This window comes from Sander lucioperca, chromosome 14 (assembly GCF_008315115.2).
Source record: "Sander lucioperca isolate FBNREF2018 chromosome 14, SLUC_FBN_1.2, whole genome shotgun sequence".
In the NCBI taxonomy this organism is placed as follows: Eukaryota; Metazoa; Chordata; class Actinopteri; order Perciformes; family Percidae; genus Sander; species Sander lucioperca.
Window position 1 is genome coordinate 16438402 of NC_050186.1, and position 19561 is coordinate 16457962.

Below are 19561 nucleotides of genomic sequence, written 5' to 3' on the forward strand. Positions count from 1 at the left end.
ATGTGTCAGCCTATTGAGATTGTAAATAAAAATCACCCAAAAGATCAACACGAGATAATTCTTTTGCTGTTTTTGACAGGTGGAGTTCCTCCCTTTTTCTCTTATTCCTTTTTTTGAGAAATACACACTGTTGCAACATTATGTAAGAGAAAACACTAGTAATGAAATGAGAATTTCTGACCAATTAAGTCAAGAATTTATTTCAATTTCACTTTGATCACATTGATCAATCATATTAGTCATTTATTAAGGAAAGATGGTTTAATTTTTTTTAATGTCATTATAAATCAATACACAACGTTATTTGTCTGTTGATCAGACTTACTTTTGGGTCTAGTAAATTATTTTTGACATTTATTAAACTGACAAAATAATGAATAAAAAAAAAATCAATGATGAAAGTACCTAATTGTTGGTACACTTACCTCAAAGGGATTGAGATTGAAGTAGGATGAGCCAGGTCTGAGCAGTCTGTCAATTTGCTGCTTGGAGGTTAACACAGAGTCTCTCTTCTCAATCTGCTTTACCTGTCAAAAAGACACAATGACCATGAAAACTTTCAAAATTAAGCATTGTTTACCATAATACAAGCATGAATTGCAACATCCATCTGAAGCTGCACTTTCTGGTGATGCTCTTAATATTACTTTCTTCACTTAGTATGTTGGCTCTTGATCGTCTTCAGTTAATCCAGAATGCTGCTGCAAGTCTACTCACTAGGTCAAATAGACGGGCTCACATTAGCCCTGTTCTTAAGTCTCTAAACTGGCTCTCTGTCGCACAAGAGTGTCTCAAGCTTACATAGAGCCTTGCACGGTCAGGCACCTGCATTATGTGGCTGAACTACTTCACTCACATTCGCTTGCTCGCTCTTTTAGGTCTATTATGTTAAATTTGCTGTCTGTTTCACGCACCCGGCTTAAGACCCGCAGTGATCGATCTTTTTAGCCCGTAGCACCTAAGCTTTGAAATGTTGTGCCTCCACTCTTACGGTCTGTTGTTCCTGTGGACTTTAAAAATCAGATAGACCTTCCTTTTTAGACAGGCGTTTGGTTGACCTGGCTGCACTTTATGTATTATGTAATTTTAATGTATCGTTTTAATATGTATTATGTTCTCTTGTATGTTTAATGTCCTTGCTTGTGATTTTATCTGTGAAAAGCGCTTTATAAATACATTTTACTTACTTTCTACTGTTGATTGAACATTCAGGAGTACAATGTGATGAAACAGGAGGTTGCTCTGCATCTTTTCTGGAAGCCTGACCTCATACATTTGATATAACTATGATATGATGTAACTGGTCAAAGTGTGGTTACACTGCACTGCAATTTAGAAAAGCTGCTAGAGAAAAGGCGCACAGCACCTGCCTTGGGAATAATTCATATTTATCCAACTGTGATTTAGATTAAGTGACTTTGTGGTAGTTGAGAAAAATAAACTAAAAACATAGACGATCTTTGGAGGTGTCTTGATAGATAATACTGGAAGGACGAAGCCGCTCACAAAACATCTTAGTTAACGTTAGCTTCTTGTCGTTAGCTGATGTTCATATCTGCGAGGCCTGATAGGTGACAAACACAAGAACTGTTGAGTAATCGACTTCAGCCGATGTACGGAGAGCGGCCGACACTTTCAAAACACATACATTCACAAAATTATTATCGTACCTCCGTGTAAAAGTTTTGAAATAATTCATCCGACACACTCTCGGTAGAAGCCTCTCCTCCGGCGGCCGCCATCTTCCCACTGGTTTACACGTGACGTAGTAGCATCACGTGACCATGCCCCTTATTTTAATAAATAGTTGAAAGTTTATCGGCGCATGCATATCAAAATCTTTGATTAAGTTTACGTCCATAATTAAATTTAAACTGGAATCAATACACATACAATGATGTTAGAATGGCTATAACAATATGAAACAGATCGCGCAGAAATGCTCAAATATAAATATCAAGTTACCTGTACTGAGGAAGGAGAATTAATAGAATCCGACGTATATTTCCCTCAATTAAAAATATAGCTTGCCTTATTTTAAAAAGTCGAGAACACCGACTTGAGCATAGCTCATGACGTTATTTTTATTTCATGGTTGTGAAGAAAATGCAGGATAGTGTTTGTCATCTATGGTTATCATGCACAAGAAGTCTGCACTTGTAGTATTTTTATTTTTTAAGATTATTTTTTTGGTGCTTTTGTCTCTTTATTTCAGAGTGACAGTGGATGACAGGAAAGGTGGGAGAGAGATGGGGGATGACACGGGTGACTTAGGTCGGATTCGAACCCGAGCAGCTGCAAAGGCCTCAGCCTACATGGGGCGCACGCTCTTACTGGGTGAGCTAGAGGTGGCCCCGCACTTGTGGCAACCAAGACATGCCGACAAGTTCACCTACTGATCGATCCACAGGGCTCAAGGATGTACATTTCAGAGATAATGCCTCCCTTTCCGCTATCCATTTTGCAAGGGCACCGTCGCTGCATCCATCGGCTGAGACAAGCCGCCCAGGACGGTATAGGTTTAAAGAAAACAAGCCAGAGCGTTAGCCAGATTAGGTAAGTGTAGCCAGTCTATACTCCGGCACTGTACAGCGCTGTGGTGATAGGTCTGGCAATAAGAAAACATCCACCCATTTCGTTTCGAGACCAACCAGTACAGCTTTGCAATGGGTTTCTCTGGCAGAAATTACAACTTTAAGCAGCATCTAGCAGCACCACGTCGTAGCCAGCCAATACATTTCCTGTAAGGTTTTGTGCATTCATGTTGTGAACATCCTTTACTCATTAAATCCGCTAAAGCAAACCAAACCAAAGCCCCTTCAATCGCAACAACATTTAGCTCAAACAATGCATGCTCGGCTGCTCAGAAATTAAAGACTGATGGCCAAAAACATGAGTACATTTTTAACTCAATTTTAAAGCTTGTAATCCCTGTTCCTCCAATTTGGGACAGCTTTTAACCATCTGCATTTACCTTTTCACTTAACCACAATTATGTAGCACTGCAGTAAACACGATTTGCACAGGTAGACAGTTACAGTGGTCCATTTGACTGGTGAAGTTTTCAGTAAGAGACATCATTTACTGTAGGAACCACTACTGAACTTAATAATAAACTCCATGATGTTGCACAAAATTTAGAATGACTTCCAGCGTTAGGTCCCAAGTAGGCTATATCCTTCGCATTCCACTTACGGGATTGCTCCGGGCTGCAGGAAATTCCACTGGATGCATGTATTTTCCATTTTCTTCCACTTTCTTTGTGTTGGAATTTTAAATTCGGTGGATTTTTGAGGACTATTGTTGACTCCTCAGATCTCTGCAGGGTAAATTGAGACAGCTAGCTAGACTATCTGTCCAATCTGAGTTTTCTCTGGCACGACTATTTCGAAGCGGCTCTGTGCGGAGTTTAGCACCGCCCATGACGATTCTGATTGGTTTAAAGAAATGCCATTAAACCAGAGAACGTTTTCCTCCCATCCCCAAATGCTATGTGGAGTAGCCAGACCCTCCTTCAATGCGCTTTGGAGGAGGGTCTGGCAAAGCAAGACTAGGACCCAAGTAAAAGTTGTGCACATGCTGTAATGTTTGTAAATCGCTAGGTCCATGTTAATATAAAAATAAAGAAATAAAATATGCATACACAAACACACATTTACTTGGGTAATAAAATGTATTGAACAATCAACTGCAACAGATCATTTCCCTTTACATTATTATTCAAGCTGGATAAGGAAGCAGCCGTCTGCTGGATGGAGTGCTGGATCATGTCCATCAACTGTATCCTCCTACGCTTCTGCAGTAAGTGAAAAGGCATTAACCATTAGAATATAAACAATTCTTAACACTGTACTACATATAGTGTTGTAAGTGGTTAAATCTATTTAAATTTTAATGTGACATTGACATTAATTGAGACCAAGAAGCTGGTCTAAGCCAGTGATTTTCAACCACTGTGCCGCGGCACACTAGTGTCCTGTGTGCCGTGGGAAATCATCCGATTTTACTTAATTGATCCAACAAACATTTTTTATTGAGTTACTGCAAATAATTTGCCATTGTTGCGCATCTGTGCCTGCAATGTGATGACTGGCAGAGAAATTAAATACTATTCTGTGTCAGTAGGAGGCAGTATAGCGCAATAATGACCTTGTTGATTTAAGACAATAGAATTACTGCCACCTTTCACGCGCATCGTGGGATGTAAGCAGTAGGGCCGAGATCATCAATGTAAGCCTGCAACAGCGATAGAGTTTAGATTCTCGGCCCAAGCCCGAGCCCGACCCGAGCCCGACCGGACCTCGGGTCGGGCTCGGGCCGTTATTTTCCGCCACATCCTCGGGCCGGACCCTTGATCCCATTTTTTTTTTTTTATCCATTACCTTATTATCCTATTTGGATGGGGAGATAGCTATGCCATAATCAGAAATATAATAAATATATATATAGGCTATATAAAAGTAACAAATGTGTACAAAAGTTAGGCTGCAGTTACAAAATGCAGCACGTGTCATGCGCGGAGTCTCCTCCTCTAGCACGCATCACACCGGGAGCTTGAAGATGTAAAGAAAAAAAGGAGAATTAACTTTGAGCAAGTGTGGAGGAAAGTCGGAGGTATGGAAGCAGTTTAAACAAGTCCTGGGCAGTGACAACAATATGTTGTTCATCATTGTTTCTTTTTTTTTTTTTACGTTTCTTCATTCGGATCCACTTGCAATCCGTTCCATTCTAAACAAACAGCGCAGTTTACATGCTTCGTCCTTGTTGTATTATTCTAAACAGATTTCTGCAGTTCAAACAACTCTGAATTGTAGTTGAGAACGTCAGTTATAACGGCCCACGTATTAAAAAATTGTCGGGTTTAAATCGGGCACGGGCTCATAATTACAGTTAATATGTCGGGCCAGGCTCGGACACAACGTGCTCGGGCAGGTTCGGGCTTGATTTTTTGGGCCGATCTAAGCTCTAAACAGCGATGGATACATTTTTAAAAAGGAAAAATGCAGATTCTGATCTTATTAGGCTACAATGTGTCATTTTGTAACATTTTTGGTTGGTGGTGTGCCGCGGTACTTGTTTTTATGTAAAAAATGTGCCGTGGCTCAAAAAATGTTGAAAAACCCTGGTCTAAGCAATACAAATCACACAAGCCACAACTTTCTTCAATACAAGAGTAGCTGCACTAATCCACAATTATTTCTCTCACCTGTGCCTTCTGCTGAGCTGGGCCAGCTACTGTTCCCATGAGTACTGGACCTCAAGTGTACGGTCCTGTAAGTAGTTCATTCATCTCTCCTGTGATGAGTCTGGCTCGCAGCTTGTGGAGAATAGTCTCCTGATTCCGAACTAGAAAAGGGCCACACAGACGAGAGCATGTTAACAAATCCTGGTCAATAAGTTTCTAAGCATCAACATGACCAAAGAGACTATATTGTCTTTAATGTGATCCAATATATCTATGCTATTTGATGCAGAGTTATTGTTCTGAAAACCAACTTACAGAACGTATTGGCTCTGGGAGGTAAAGAGGCCATAAAGACACAACTGGGATATCAAACATTATGTTCTAAAATATAACTAAATTTAAAAACAGAAACAGGTTGAGACTTTCTGAGCATTAGTACAGATAATGAACAATCTTACCAATCAGTCTCTTCCATTTGTGTGAACTCATTCACATGGATGTGGGCAGCTCCTTTACTGCCTGGTGACAAGAGGCAACATATAAAGACAGTTCTGATATGAGAAACTGTAAAAAGGAAACTCCAGCATTTGATGGCACTTCAATACAAACCAAAATGTGTGTCAATTGATAGAATTGGCTTTGTACTATAATACTGTGCTCCCTGTTTCAGTCTTACCTCTGCAATATAAATACTGTAACCCATCTACTGCCATCTCGTGGCCTTACAGGGTACAGACATCTGTTTTGAGGCACAGCCATTGTTCCGACATCAGCCAATTTCATCAGTATTTCATTCAGTATCCCCATTGCTATTTGAATCAATTTGAACAACAGCTCCTCTAGTTAATATCTATGTATTAATTACCACCTTTCCAGCTAAGAAAAAGGCCAATAAATGCAGCGTCAGATAAAGGAACAATGAATGGATCACTAGTCGCGCTGGTGTGGAACTGCTACCTCTAGCGGTGAAGGAGGGGAAATGTCCACCACCACCCTCCATTCACATAATGTGTGCAGACAGCTGAGGTGATTTTGGTGCAGTGAGCCAAGACATGCAACAGGTGTTTGCAGGGGTTTGAGGTTTATAGCGCTTACCAAATCCTTGACTGTCTGCCTTCTGGCTGTATATTCCAGTCCAAAGAAACAGCCATTTGGCTCTTAAAATTGTGCATGACTTTTCATTTGGCTTAAGGGGGAAAATATGCACTATGTCTGTGAAGGAAATATTATTATATATAAATTCTAATCCTTAGAAAAATGCTGGAAACACAATTTTAATATTTCCAATGATTCTTCAGTCAACTTTAGTGACTTGTGATCTTCATAGCCGGGGGGGAAAAAAATCACTCATACTGAATAAAAAAAAAAAAGCTTGATTCAAAGTATAGTATATTAGTGAGTAAACAATAAAAAGAACAAAGTATAATTATGGCTAATGTTTCTCCAGTGATTACAATTAACTACAGGAGAGGAGACAGTACTCTGTGCAAGGCTAGCTCACCCTCGAGTACCGTTCAGGTGAGTTCCTCATTCTAGTGGTGCCGCTCTCAATGTTTCTCCACCTAGGCAGGTTGGAATAAGAGGACAGACACATGAAACAAAATACAATGATACCATGGTACCAAAAGGCAGATGCTAATAACACTTTTCTACGGTAAACAAATTCTGACAGGTGGTCGCTTGCTATGGCAGAAGGCCCGTTTTAGAATTTTAACCCTTTGGATGGTCAGATCCTTGGTGTCTTCGAAAAGGAGGGCACAGATGGTTGAGATGATGTGCCGATTTTGGAAATAAAAAATAAAAAAAATGAATTGGAGACAACTCAGCATACAAGTACAAATCCATTCAAAGTCAAATGTGTTGTTCCAACTGTTGTAAGGGTGTCAGTATCAGGACCATACCAGTGCAAGTGACATTTCACCATTATCCAAGATTGTGCTTGTCTGTAAAGTGTGTGTTAACAGGCATACACACTATATGCTTCAGTAAATGTCAACCTGCCTTAATAAACAGCATTTATGTTAAAAAGGTGTAAAAAAAAAAAAAAAAAACCTCTGGGGTTACAAGGCACAGGAAATTTACACCTGTGAAATGCATGTTTTCTTCAACTAAATTACTTCTACTGCACTATTATACTACATCCCATAATTTGCACAAAATCATCAAATGTCTGCACATTTCAATGCCTCTGCACAAGAAATGCGTTTCCGTGGCTGCATCCCAAAAATGTTTCTCTGGCTGGCTCTGAAGAGGTAAAAGTGTAAAGTAAAACGACTGCACTAATTTAACAAAATTTGAGTAATAGCTCATTAGGCATCCACAATTTTCACAAGGATTAATTAACTATATGAAGTTCTCAGTGTTTTCTTTATCTTCATTAATGGCAGAGAACAGCATTTAGTGAGGGTAGGCTGAAGTTTACTAAAGCATACAGTGTTTACCTGTGCACACAAATTGTGAAAGACAGGTACAATCTCGAGTAATCGCAAGAAGTCAAAATTGCAGTGCAAAATTGTGATATTCACTATATAAATTCAGAGTGCAGGAAATGACTGTAGTCTGATGTTACATGCACTGAAAAATAAAGGGTTAAAATCCTGTTATCAACCAAACACCTTTCAAATTCTCCTGCGCAATTTCAGTCTTTTGTAATTATCCTTTGAGGCAAAAAATTGACTTGGAAAAGATCTTCATCCAAATAAGATAATTGAGGTGAAAATCAAATACTGAATGACAACACTGAATTTGAGTATCTGACAATTGACTGATGCTCAGCTGAGTTTTATTGAAACGGAACAAACGTAAAAGTTATAAATACAAAGAACATCAGAACAAACTGCTATGGCTCTTAAGGTAAGCCAAACCAAATTCTATTGGGCAAGTTCAAAGAAAACATAGGAAGTTATGGTATCAGTTTTAAAAAAACAACACAATTTGTCTACCTCTAGAAATGCTAGGCATACACTTTGAACATTACAAAACTTGATTTCTTCCTTCCTGTGGATTCTTTTCTCCACCATTGCAAAAAATGAAGTATGAAGCTCTAACCATATGCATTTATTTACAAGCAAGTCCCTAAGCAACTATGAGAAACCACAAATAAAGGGAGTACAAGAAGGGGAAGGAGGAAAGGGGCATGGTCAAAAACTTCCTGCAAGGCAATATCATTATTTAATGTCCTTAGACTTTTGAGAATGAATGTCCACTTTTTTGTAAATGTTCATTGTTGGCTTTAAAAGAATCAGGAACAAAATGTAACAATAAAAGTGTTTTGTGTGTTTGTTTTAACGACACAAGTCCCAATGTAACCGTAGGAGTAAGAAATGATTCACCACAACGGTTACGTCACTTCTTCAGCCAATAGGCTTTCCAGCCAATCATCTCGAGCCAATTCTGGGGTCTGTCCGTTTTTTTTCTGAGATATATACAGATTTATTTATTTTCATGGAGGGGTGAAGAATAAAAAGTCAATCAAAAAATTGTGGCCAATCTCCTGTTTTTTTTTTTTTTTTTTTTTCTTTTTATTGTTGTTTTTCTCTTTTTTTGTTGTCACTTTGCCAAATACCTTTGGGTGCATCTACTTCCACTGCTGCCCATAAGAATCCTGTGAAAACTCCATGGTGTCATTACTGTAACCATAGTTACCGGAATAGTCGGCCCCTTGTTGCAGGGGCTGCTGGGCGATGGGCTGGGACCCCCAGTTCTGTTGGTTGTTGGTCTGGCGGCGCTTGGAGTCAGGCTGGTTAAACACGTCTGCCTTCCTCTTTCCACCGACGTTACCACCACGATTGCCCCTGGCCCCGCGAGGACCGCGACCCCTCTGCGGCTGGAAAGGGGCTCCCCGCCCTCCTCGGCCGCCCCTTGGACCACCAAGGGGCGGCCCTCTTTGGGCGTAGCCCCCCCGGCCTCGTGTCGGGGGCGCTCCACGAGCTCTAGGTGGAGGAGGCCCCCCCCTGCTAGGACGAGTACCACGGCCCCTCATGCTGTACACATCTTCGTAGCCGTAGTAAGGGTCTTCATAGCCACCACGGTAGTCATGATAGTCGTAGCCATAGTAGTCATCATAGTAGTCGTCATATCCATAGTAATCTGGTGGATAGGCATAGCCCCCTCGGCCACCACGACCCCTGCCTCTGCCTGGTGGCGGCATGCGTGGAGGTGGGTAGTAGTAGTAGTCATCATACCTGCAGAGGAGAGGATAGTGTTAGATTTAATCGATTCCTTATGAGTAAACTAGTCTGCCAGTTGACACGACACGTCTCTGTCCCTCACCCTGTATTCCTGGTGGTCTGCCGAGCTGCTTGGCGCTCTTTCCTCTTCTTGTCTGGGGGCTTTGCCAGGACTATCTCAATTTCCTCTCCTCCTAGCTCCTTCCCGTTCATCTCATCCATTGCCTAACCAAACAAAACAATCAAATACTGTAACATGTACAGATTCATCAGACATGCAAAACATCTTGTCCAAAGCATGAAAACCCCACCTTTACGGCAGCATCCCTTTCTTCAAAATGGACAAAAGCATAGTCTTTTAATTTCTTCACTCGCTCCAGCTTTCCAAACTGAGAGAAGGTTTTTTCAAGGAGCTCCTCCGTCACTGCTGTGGCCAGCTTTCTTACAAAAAGCACCTTGACCTATGAAGACAAGAAACAGGTGTGTTATCCTGTAGAACAGTGCATGTTTGTGTTTTAGAGAGAAAAATACGAGACTAACCTTAGCCATGACCTCTGGGTCTGGCTCAGCAACAGGGTCAGCCCACTCTACAGTGACTGGGTTCCCCCACACTTTGACCTTGCCGCTCATTAGGCGGCGGCGAGCCTGTGCTGCAGACTTGTGATCCTCGTATTCCAGGAAACAGAAGCCACGGTTCTTCTTCTTGTCATCTGGCTGGTGGTACAATATAACCTCTTGGAGACCCTCTGTGAGATAAAACAATAATATCTCTAACTTCTAAAACAGTTGTCATGTCTATCATCCTTCATGACATGAGGATTAGTTGTAATGAGTTTTTGACACAAATCTACTTCTGTGCTTTTGAAACTGACCTGTAACTTTGCCAAAGTCTTCCAATATACTCTCCCTTGTCTTGTTCTTTGGAATTGATCCGACAAACAGGCGATTGTTTGCAACAGATATACACACTCCCAAGTACTTGCCAGGGCGGATTTCATGGTTATCACACTGAAAATAAAATTGAGGCCAAAAAAGGATGTGAAATGAATTGTGAATCAACACCAATGTCAAGCTTTAAGCAATTTGAAGCTTCAATTCTTTTTTATATGTCTTCAAGTCAGACTATTTTCAAAATGTCAGTTTTTCTTTTAAACTAATTCAGTTGTTACATGGTTTGATATGTTTTTTCCAATGCCATGCCATTGTACTTACAAGCTTTACAGCCTTTTGTGCATCATCCTTATTGCAGTATGTGATGAAGGCGTAACCCCTATTCTGACCAGAGAGAGGGTCCATCATTAGCCTGAGGTCCCAGATGTCCCCAGCAGACTCAAAGAGCGGCACCAGCTCATCTTCATACAAATCCCTTGGGATTTTTCCAACAAACACCTGATGAAGAGGAGACAAACGGGTGTAAGGATTTGTAAAGCACAATATACAGCATGTTCTGCTGGGTTTTGAATGATACTGCAGCACAGACCTAATACTTCTACCTCAATTTAACATGCCTTGAAAATCATAACAGGCAGCGATATACCTCAGTTCCAATCCCTGGTTGTATTCCTTTGAACACATCCTCAGGTGGGGGACCGCCATATTTTCTCTGCCCTGTGGTGACATCCAGGGTGTATCCTGTCCGCTCCAACAGAGCCTGAAAAACACAAAATATTAACTGATCTGCATGGCTGTAGAGCCATGTTTATATGACATTCACTCGGACCTTCTATACAACAATAATCACGACTTTGTTTACCTTTATTTTCACCTCATCTGGGCCCTTTGTGGACTCTTGTACTTTACTTCCTTGTTTTTCTCTCTGTCTGTAAGTCTTCATGACTCCACAGAGGAAAGCACTTTTATTCTACATTAAAAAACAAATGAGATATTATTTATAATATACATTAACAAACTCCTGTCAAAGACAAAACAGAATGTAATTCATCCATGTGGTTACCTGTACGTGGGACAGGTCACTCTCTTTGAATTGCTGGAGCACAGTAAGTGCTCCCTCTTCATTGAACTCACGAAGTGCATCAATGGCCCTTTCGTCTAGGTCAACATAGGCCACCAAGCCTACAATTGCAAAGTATGTTCACTGTGTTTAGGCTCAGCTGCAGTAGATACCCATAATACTCCAGCACAGTTTGTTAATATGACATTTCATAGCTCTTTGAGTCAAAACAATTATCACCCACCCGTTTGGAAGATGTTATCTAGACTTTCAGCCACTTTCTGGGGCAGCCCAGCGTCAATAAGTGTCTGGTAGTTCTCTGTGTGTGTTGTTGTCACATCCATGGGCTCTTCTTCCTCCTTAACCGGGGCAGAGCTACCGTTTACCTCAGCGGCAGCCATTGTCCTGTAATAAAATATATAGAAACCAACAATAACAATTTATTCAGTAAAAGTTCAACTTAAGAATGTATTCTTCTTGATCAGGACATATCAACAAATAGTGGGATTTCATTATCCGAAATTGATGGTATGTTTGAATGAAGACGATCTTTGTTATTTGTTTTCAAACGGATGACTATAAACTGACTTTTAGTTGATGGCCTATGTACCGGTAACTTTAAAACCAAACCAAAAAGCGCAACAACCGTCTAGCGATCCTAGGAATTGCATTTCTTTTTTAAAATACTGTTAGATAATTGCAATTTACGTGAAATGTGCAGATATTGCACGGTAACATAACATGGTCACTTAAAGAAGCCACCGTCCCGCCCCCTTCACATGCAGCTTGCTAGCTACCGAGATGGACGCATTTTATTTTTACATTTAACGTTACGTGCATAGGGTCTTATTGGGCGAACACAATTTTCTAAAGTAAGATGCATTTTATAATTTTCTGAGCAAAATGGATCTCTAACCTTTCCATCTTGAGCTGGCTAGCTAACGAGCTTATACGAAGGCCTCGCCGTGCAGAAAGACAGCTTTCACACACACAAACGCTACGTAAAAGGTGCAAACAGATAGTTAGCCAAACTCACCAGTCTAATTCGGGACGCTAACAGTGGCGTATGTTAAAATGCGGAGCGTTTAACTTGTCCCACGTACAATAAATGTCAAATATGAAGAATACGTTTGAGTCTAACCCACGAGACAAATTTCCAGACAGCTACAGTCTCGTCGTCGGCTCGCCCGAACAACGCCACCGTCAGCAATCATCGCGAGATGTGAAGAAAAAAAACGCGCATTGAGGCGGGTGTTTTCGGTTTGGCTTTTCTTCTTTTCATGGCGAATTGCAGCATTCTGGCTTGTAAAATTGGTTAAGACATGCTTCAAAACCGAATTTCCACAACTATTGACTGCCACACAACAGAACCGTAATGCCTGAGCCTGACTTCTGTGTAACCTTTTCAGGGTATAGAATTGACGCATATCAGAATGTTTTAAAGCAAATCAATCGGCTTCCAAAGCATATCTTACAAAAGATATGAAATACATCTTTACATTACACAAGGTAGAAAATAAGCTTTGATTTCATACTAACAAAGCTCGAGGAGATGGTTACATCACAGCTAAGTGGCTACAACATAAAACCTGAGCGGGCAGCGCAGTGAGGGAAAACGAGCGCTCATCATCAACTATCCAACCACGGAGGTTGAACTTTGACTGACACGACTTCAGCCCAATGAAACTAATCTTTCTGTACATACTACAGAATTAGCCTCATTTCCCTAACAAACTCAGTTACTCAAAGGATACTCTACAACTGACATTTTGACGATAAACGAGAGATATGCAAAGAGTCACACATGTTCAAAAGCTTACATGAAATGTGAAAAATGTAATTTATTTATTGGTATTCATGATGTCAGCCTTGACCAGCAATAAATCAATGAATATCAGATGGCCAGAAGGAGAAATGATAACAGTCTTCCCAGCTTCAGTCATCGTGTGTCAGCTTTCTGATTTTTCCCTTGTGGCGGTCAATCTCCTTCTGTAGGCGCTCAATCTCTTTCTTGTGGTGATCAATCTCCTCTGCATGATGCTTCCTCAGTGCCTCCATCTGCTCCTTCTCCTTCTGCCTGCAGGCGAAAACAAAGTGAAGAGAAACTGGGTTCAAATCCTGTGGAAATCCAAGGATACATGCATGAGCTTTCGACAGTGTGATTACTAATATAATGGCATGCTTCTCACCTGAAGTACCGCTCCTCCTCTGCTGCTCCTCGCTTTCCAAATGTACCCCCTGCCTCTCTCACAGAACCTCCTCCACCTCCACCTTTGCCTGCTCCCTTTCCCAGCTCGCCAAGCTGGAATAAGCAGAAGGAATTGTCAAAATTTACATTTAAGTACAGTAGCTATTTTTCTAAGACTGTCTTCTGGTGGTCAACAGAATTTTCTTTGTTTTTTAGATAAAAAAAAACAACACATTTAACCTTCTTATGTTTGTAAAGAAAATGTTGCATAACGTGTACCTATGTAACAATTAAAGTAAATATAAAAAAAAGGTAATTTGCTAATTGTGTAAACCAAAAACACAATCAATGCACCTGTTTATTTACTGCTGGTAACCAAAAAAATGTTGTTCAGACGTTTCTTTGTTAGTTGCTTGTCAACTAATTTAATTGCTCTGAATACATGTTATTGTTAAGATAACACTGTATTTATCTTAAGGGGAAATGGCTGCACCGCAGTTGCAATAAAAGGTGGTTAGAGTGAAATATATATATATATATATATATATACACACACACACACAATGCCAGGTCAGGTTACCAGTATGGATCATATAAATATAAGTACCTATTCTATCCACTCATACTAACAATAGGACAAGTGATGGCTGTCTGTCCTAAATCTGTTAGGAAAATATATACATCACACAGTGTTGCTAAATTTAGACTCTTCTCAATTGATGTAAAAAATATTATGCAATCCTTAAATAATCTCTGTGACAGCAAAAAAAACAACTCCACTTCTGGAAGACTTATAAAGCACATTTGAATTTTATTTTTTATTCATTCCTTTTTTTTTTTTTGCTGTACTATAAATTACAAATCTATAACTACTACTAAATCTATGTATCGCCCTTGCAGACGTATGTCTACCGATATGTCCCTGTTCTGCATCGTTCAATAAAGACTTTGGGAGAAAAAAAAGTACCTTCTGTCTGTGTCACAAGTTGTGGAGGAGATCCTCAGATCTTTAACTTTTAAGTTAAATTAGCGATACAATGAAAGAAATAATCATTTACAAGTGAAAGTCCTGCATTCAAAATCTATATCTAGTGTTAAGCAACTTCTACTTAAAATATCAAAAGTAAAAGTTTATATGCTCCATTCAATTATTATATATCTATATTAATAATATTTAGTTGGATTTTATTCCTGATTCATTACTGTCTTTAGCAGCATCTGAATGCTGTCAAGGTAGAGCTTATTCTAACAACTGTTAAATGATTATTCTAACTTTCCACCTCGAGCAAATCAATCAAACGAAAATTAAAAAAACAACATACTGCTAAGGGCGTTTTAGTTCAGAATGGATGATTAGCAACATTTCTAACGTTACATTGAGGCCATAAGCAACATGCATACAGAATAGTCATCAATGAACCTGCACAACAACTTGATCCCTGACTGTACAAGTTAGCAACTAGATAGTCTGGCTAACTTCGTCCGATATCATATAAAGTTACTATGCTGATATAAGCAAGCTAATGCTAACATTCAGAAAGGCATCTGTCCACCACAGTTTAGCGTTACCTGATCAGATGCCATTCTAATCTGTGAGGCGACGCATCTCCTTAGGTTTGCTCTAAGAAGAATTCTTGACATTATATCCTCTGATGTTACCAAGTGCAACTACAACAGGGCAAAGAAAACTTTGTTATATCTCAAAATGCGGAAATTTGAGGTAAACGTCTTATATGGGCGTGGAGACCATGGCTGAGACAAGCACTTCTGATACATGCACTGCTCCCAGGCGGCAAACGGTAAGAACTGCAGGAGTTATGTGCAGGGAGCTCTGCACACTGTGATTTATATACCCTGGATATTTGCAGCTGTGCTCATGCAGCAGAATTTGTCAACTGAAGTAATTTGGTACCAACTATAGGTAAGATAGATTTCTCCTTGAACTGCTGCATTTAAACCCAAGTAAATTCGCCATTACTCATTTATTATTGGAAAATGATTTCTTAATATATTTTTTAATTGTTTGCTTAATTGTTTCAACTGACCTGCTCTGCACTGACCTAAATACTCTCTAGATTACACAAGCAATTCATTATAAATAATTAATTAATAGGAAGTATGTTAATTGAGCATTGCCATTTCACCTGGGATTAGCAACAAATTAGATCTTTCCAGGAAACTTAGAAAATTGTTTGGAAATCATGGACCCATAAAATAAAGTATTGCTCAATTTCCATGCAAACTTTTCTTATTGCTATGTAACCAAACGGTATGAATATTTCATTTAATGATTTGATTTATGATTTGTTTTAGGTTCTATATTCTATGGGTCTCCCACAGAACTTCTATGGAACTGAAGAAGCACAATGTAAAGCTAGATAATTGTTCATCCATCTACCTTTTCAACCAGTGATTCATGTTTAAGAACCTATAGCATACACAGATCCACAGGCCAGGTCTCAAGTCCAAGATTGATAAGTGGGGCACAATGCAAACAGTGGGAAAACAAGCACACTGCGATTATCTTTCACTGATTTGTAAACCTGTCTGATGCAGTGATACGGAAGATTACTCAAGTTTTGCAACAATACAAAATAAACCGTTTTGCCTCCTTTGTGTGCAGTCATTTTTTTATCTATTGATCACTCTTAAAAAGTTGCACAGGCCTATCTAATTAATTTCATGCTCATATTTTGTAACAATTGTCTACGGACCTGCACAGCAGTCTGACTTCCTTCTGTTGTGGGCCTATTGCTCAAAAGGATGAGACCCAGTGCTCATCTCTCAAGTGCTGGATGAGACACACTCAGCAGCACAAAGGGAAGCTTTGCACAGTAAAGAGAGGTGGTGGGTGTTTAGTAGAGATGAGTCATAATGAAGAGTCCTCCCTGCCAGACAATGCTCACCCCAGCACAGTGTTGTATGAGCTCACCGTCCCTGACACTCCGCTTTCATCTTCTGAATCCAGCAGAGTTGATGGTCAATGAGCAAGTGTAGGAGTAGTGCTGTTTTGTGACGCGCTGCATCCTTTGAAGCTGTTCACAGTGTTCAGTAATGACCATGATGATCCGGAAAGCTATTGAGTAGATGGAGGAAGGAAACATACATACACACACATACTTTTCCATAACAGTAAGAAGAAACTGCACAACAGAGGTAATAACGCCCTTGCAACAAATGGTGGCAGTATAGTCTCGGCACAGATGGAGAACATCCACTATAGTCTTGCAGTGAATATGGAATAAGCTTCATATAGCATTTATATAACAATTCCTTCTTCTTTTGTAATGGATGACAGCAAGTGAGGCACTCATTTTTCTTCAAATGAGGATGGAAATTGAGTTTCACATAGACCTATATCAAATAAAATCATAATTGAACAGAAGGGTTCAGTATTCACAGAGGTTGCTGATTTTGCTGCATTCCTCCCATAACTCAACTGTATCAGATAACTAACTTGGTAAAATTAGTACTGATACATCTTTCAAAAAGGATATTAACAGTAATTAGGGGAGCGTCCTTGTTCCTAAATTGATTGACACATTTATTACTTCCATTTGCATACCTTTTTATGTAAAATTACCTCTGAGGATAAAATTAATAATGACCAAATAGAACGAGAAGTCATTATGATGTATTATCAGTTAACACACTGAGGCAAACTGAACTTTCATGGCCGTTTTTGTGTGTGGCCGTGAGTGTTTGTGCATGTTTTTCTATGGTCATGTATGGACTTCCGGCCCACTGGATACAGAGCAGCCAGTTATCAGAGCTGCTCACCTCGCTGGCTCAAGTGTTGCCATAGGAAATAGTATCCTGGCAACAGCACTAACCTGAGCAAAGACAAAGTAAGGTCATGCAGACAACAAGATGTGGTACAATGTTCCTGTATGAACAACTCATTTTCATAACCCCTGCTTGCAAGGGCATTCATTATAATTTTGTCACATTATCCTTTCAGCATTTTTGCATTATTATTCCATATGATATTTAGTGTGAACTCACATTATACTTGCATAACTCCATTTAACAGACTTTTTGGTGCAGTGTTTTATAAATCCACGTTTGGATGTCATCGATAATGCTTATAATTTGCCTAGTGCACTATCAATAATTGCATGAAATAGCGTTCTCATCTGAAATTCATTAATACCTCTGGTAAAAAGCATGTTGATATACCCCCGGGATGTAACTGAACCTTTTGTTCAGGATTTCAACACATATTGCTGAGGTATTAGTACTGTGTTGGCATGGATTCCCATTAGTAAGGTACCAAAATGACAAATACATTAATTTCCTAGAAGCCTCTATTGTGTTGAGCACATTTTTGAAACATGCAATAAATGGAAACTCAATTGCATCTGAATTGCAATGCAGGAAACTATGATTTCTTATAAGCATACACCCAGATTGGTATTGGTATACTTCTTGGTTTCTATGTGCATTCAGCTCATCTAAATCTGCTGGTGCTGAAACTCCTTGTTCTTAATAGCCCTCATGAGCAGCCTGGATGTTGCCACTGTTGCCATGGTGACCATCAGGATTGATAAAGGGGTCCAGATTCTTTGTGTTCTGTACATATAGGGTCTTTTGGCCAAGGAACAGTAGCAGACATTATTTACTGGACTCACAGGCAGCTTGGCAATAATTAAAGGGGAATTGACTCATTTAGCAAACTGATTATAATGTGAAGAGTGTGCCCAAAAACAGTTCTTTCGAAACAGTAAAGGTACATTACCTTTTTCCCAAACTGGCAGCACAGACTGCTCTCTCAATGTGCTGTTGTACCAATCACTAATAACTGCATTATAATGTAAACATTATGACTCTCTTACATTGATAATGGGTGTTTTTATACATCACAAAATTGTCTGGAATAGTGAGACACAAATGTGAATGAACAATATTCTACAGCTGTGCTAGCAGCTCTGTTAATATCCTAACATGGTTGCAATGACGATGCTAACATGCTTTTGTTTAGCAGATACTGTATGTCATGTTCACTGTCTTAAGTTTTGCAGGTATAAACCAAAGCATTGGGCAAATTAAAATCTTGACCTGATGATGGTGCTACATCAAAAGTGGAAAGATTTTACAAAAGGGATAAAATGCTTCGTGAAGGGGGCATGGATATAAATATGAATTAATTAATATCATTTTTATTATTGTGTCATGCATACAATAAAATATGCCCAGCCCACACAGGCTTACAAGACACCATTACCTAGGACAAAAGACCAGATGCCAAAGTAACCACATACAAACAAATAAACCTTCTAGTCTTTTTTGCCAAGCTTTAGAAACAAAAGTCGCCAACTTATAAATATTAAATTTAGACAACCACTCCAATTGGTCATCATCCGTGCAACACAACATTTCAGGATTTTGGACAGACATTTCATGTAAGATTGGTGTACTTAACTCATCATAATACGGACAATACATGAATATGTGTGGATGGCAATCCATCCAGTAGTTGTTGAGACATTTCACTGAAAACCAGAAATGTGAACCTCTTGGTGGAGTCAGCAGGATTCATCCTCTGGGGATCATGAATGGCCGTGCAAAATTACAATCCAATCCATTTAATAGTTGTTGAGATATTTCATTCTGCACTCAATAGCTACCATGCAGCTAGCATGGCAAACAATTATATCTTCTCTTCACAAAGCAATGTCTGTTTTCTATGTCTCTGCAATAATCTCAATTACTGTAACTGCTATTGACTCACTCACTTGTGACCAAAATGAGCCTTATTCCAGCTTCCAGCTAATTTTATCGTAAAAATGTCATATACAATTCAATGTTAAAGCTGTCTGTATTCCATCAGTACCAAAGCTGATCATTAGCCTCCCCCAGTCCAGTCAACTCCTGGGGTTGGCATATGGTCTGAAAGCAAGACAAGTGGTAACCCCCTCCAGAAAACCACTCTCAAGAGACTGCTGGCATTTAGCTATGACGCACAGACCCAGCTGTAATCCACCACATTTGACTTCTTGTCATTTAGAGGTAAAGGAGCCACATCAGGAGGGTAAATGCAAGAAAAAAAGGAATGTGTGTGTGGAAGA

The 19561-nt window shown here is 39.6% G+C and overlaps 3 protein-coding genes across 5 annotated transcripts in view; all 3 read right to left on the minus strand.

The window, feature by feature from the left end:
- The window catches only part of dnajc8 (DnaJ (Hsp40) homolog, subfamily C, member 8), a 9613-nt gene extending 7740 nt beyond the window's left edge, over positions 1-1873 (minus strand). The window contains exons 1-2 of the mRNA XM_031296005.2: positions 1671-1873; positions 426-527 (exon numbers count right to left, since the gene is read on the minus strand). Coding sequence (XP_031151865.1) covers positions 426-527; positions 1671-1742 — 174 coding nt within the window. The 5' untranslated portion in view covers positions 1743-1873. The remainder of the gene's footprint in view (positions 1-425; positions 528-1670) is intronic.
- Positions 1874-3654: 1781 nt separating this feature from the next.
- LOC116047300 (heterogeneous nuclear ribonucleoprotein R) lies at positions 3655-12585 on the minus strand. 3 transcript variants are annotated; one of them, XR_004895056.1, is made up of 15 exons: positions 12342-12585; positions 11550-11710; positions 11309-11427; positions 11108-11215; positions 10892-11005; positions 10567-10743; positions 10227-10362; positions 9895-10100; positions 9666-9815; positions 9458-9579; positions 8831-9369; positions 6687-6747; positions 5644-5704; positions 5207-5346; positions 3655-3796 (listed from the first exon to the last, which is right to left on the minus strand). XR_004895056.1 is itself a non-coding variant. In XM_035991667.1 (12 exons), the coding sequence occupies exons 2-12, from the start codon at positions 11704-11706 to the stop codon at positions 6713-6715; spliced, it is 1863 nt and encodes a 620-aa protein (XP_035847560.1). In that variant the 5' UTR covers positions 11707-11710; positions 12342-12585; the 3' UTR covers positions 6558-6712. The 3 variants fall into 3 exon arrangements, 2 of the variants coding, with proteins under 2 accessions (XP_035847560.1, XP_031151855.1); XM_035991667.1 differs by lacking the exons at positions 3655-3796; positions 5207-5346; positions 5644-5704 and having other exon boundaries at positions 6558-6747; XM_031295995.2 differs by lacking the exons at positions 3655-3796; positions 5207-5346; positions 5644-5704; positions 6687-6747 and having other exon boundaries at positions 7930-9369.
- Positions 12586-13121: 536 nt separating this feature from the next.
- atp5if1a (ATP synthase inhibitory factor subunit 1a) lies at positions 13122-15299 on the minus strand. Its single transcript, XM_031296006.2, has 3 exons — positions 15063-15299; positions 13495-13607; positions 13122-13382 (listed from the first exon to the last, which is right to left on the minus strand). The coding sequence occupies exons 1-3, from the start codon at positions 15132-15134 to the stop codon at positions 13241-13243; spliced, it is 327 nt and encodes a 108-aa protein (XP_031151866.1). The 5' UTR covers positions 15135-15299; the 3' UTR covers positions 13122-13240.
- Positions 15300-19561: the final 4262 nt, after the last annotated feature.

Excerpts from the sequence above, each read along its gene's own strand:
- atp5if1a (XM_031296006.2), bottom strand. The coding sequence starts at position 15,134 with ATGTCAAGAATTCTTCTTAGAGCAAACCTAAGGAGATGCGTCGCCTCA. Across the intron at positions 13,608-15,062 it reads TTAGAATGGCATCTGATCAG|CTTGGCGAGCTGGGAAAGGG; the intron begins GTAACGCTAAAC and ends TGCTTATTCCAG. Across the intron at positions 13,383-13,494 it reads GAGGAGGAGCGGTACTTCAG|GCAGAAGGAGAAGGAGCAGA; the intron begins GTGAGAAGCATG and ends TTTCGCCTGCAG.
- LOC116047300 (XM_031295995.2), bottom strand. The coding sequence starts at position 11,706 with ATGGCTGCCGCTGAGGTAAACGGTAGCTCTGCCCCGGTTAAGGAGGAA. Across the intron at positions 11,006-11,107 it reads CAGATGAGGTGAAAATAAAG|GCTCTGTTGGAGCGGACAGG; the intron begins GTAAACAAAGTC and ends TGTGTTTTTCAG. Across the intron at positions 9,816-9,894 it reads ACCCAGAGGTCATGGCTAAG|GTCAAGGTGCTTTTTGTAAG; the intron begins GTTAGTCTCGTA and ends TTGTCTTCATAG.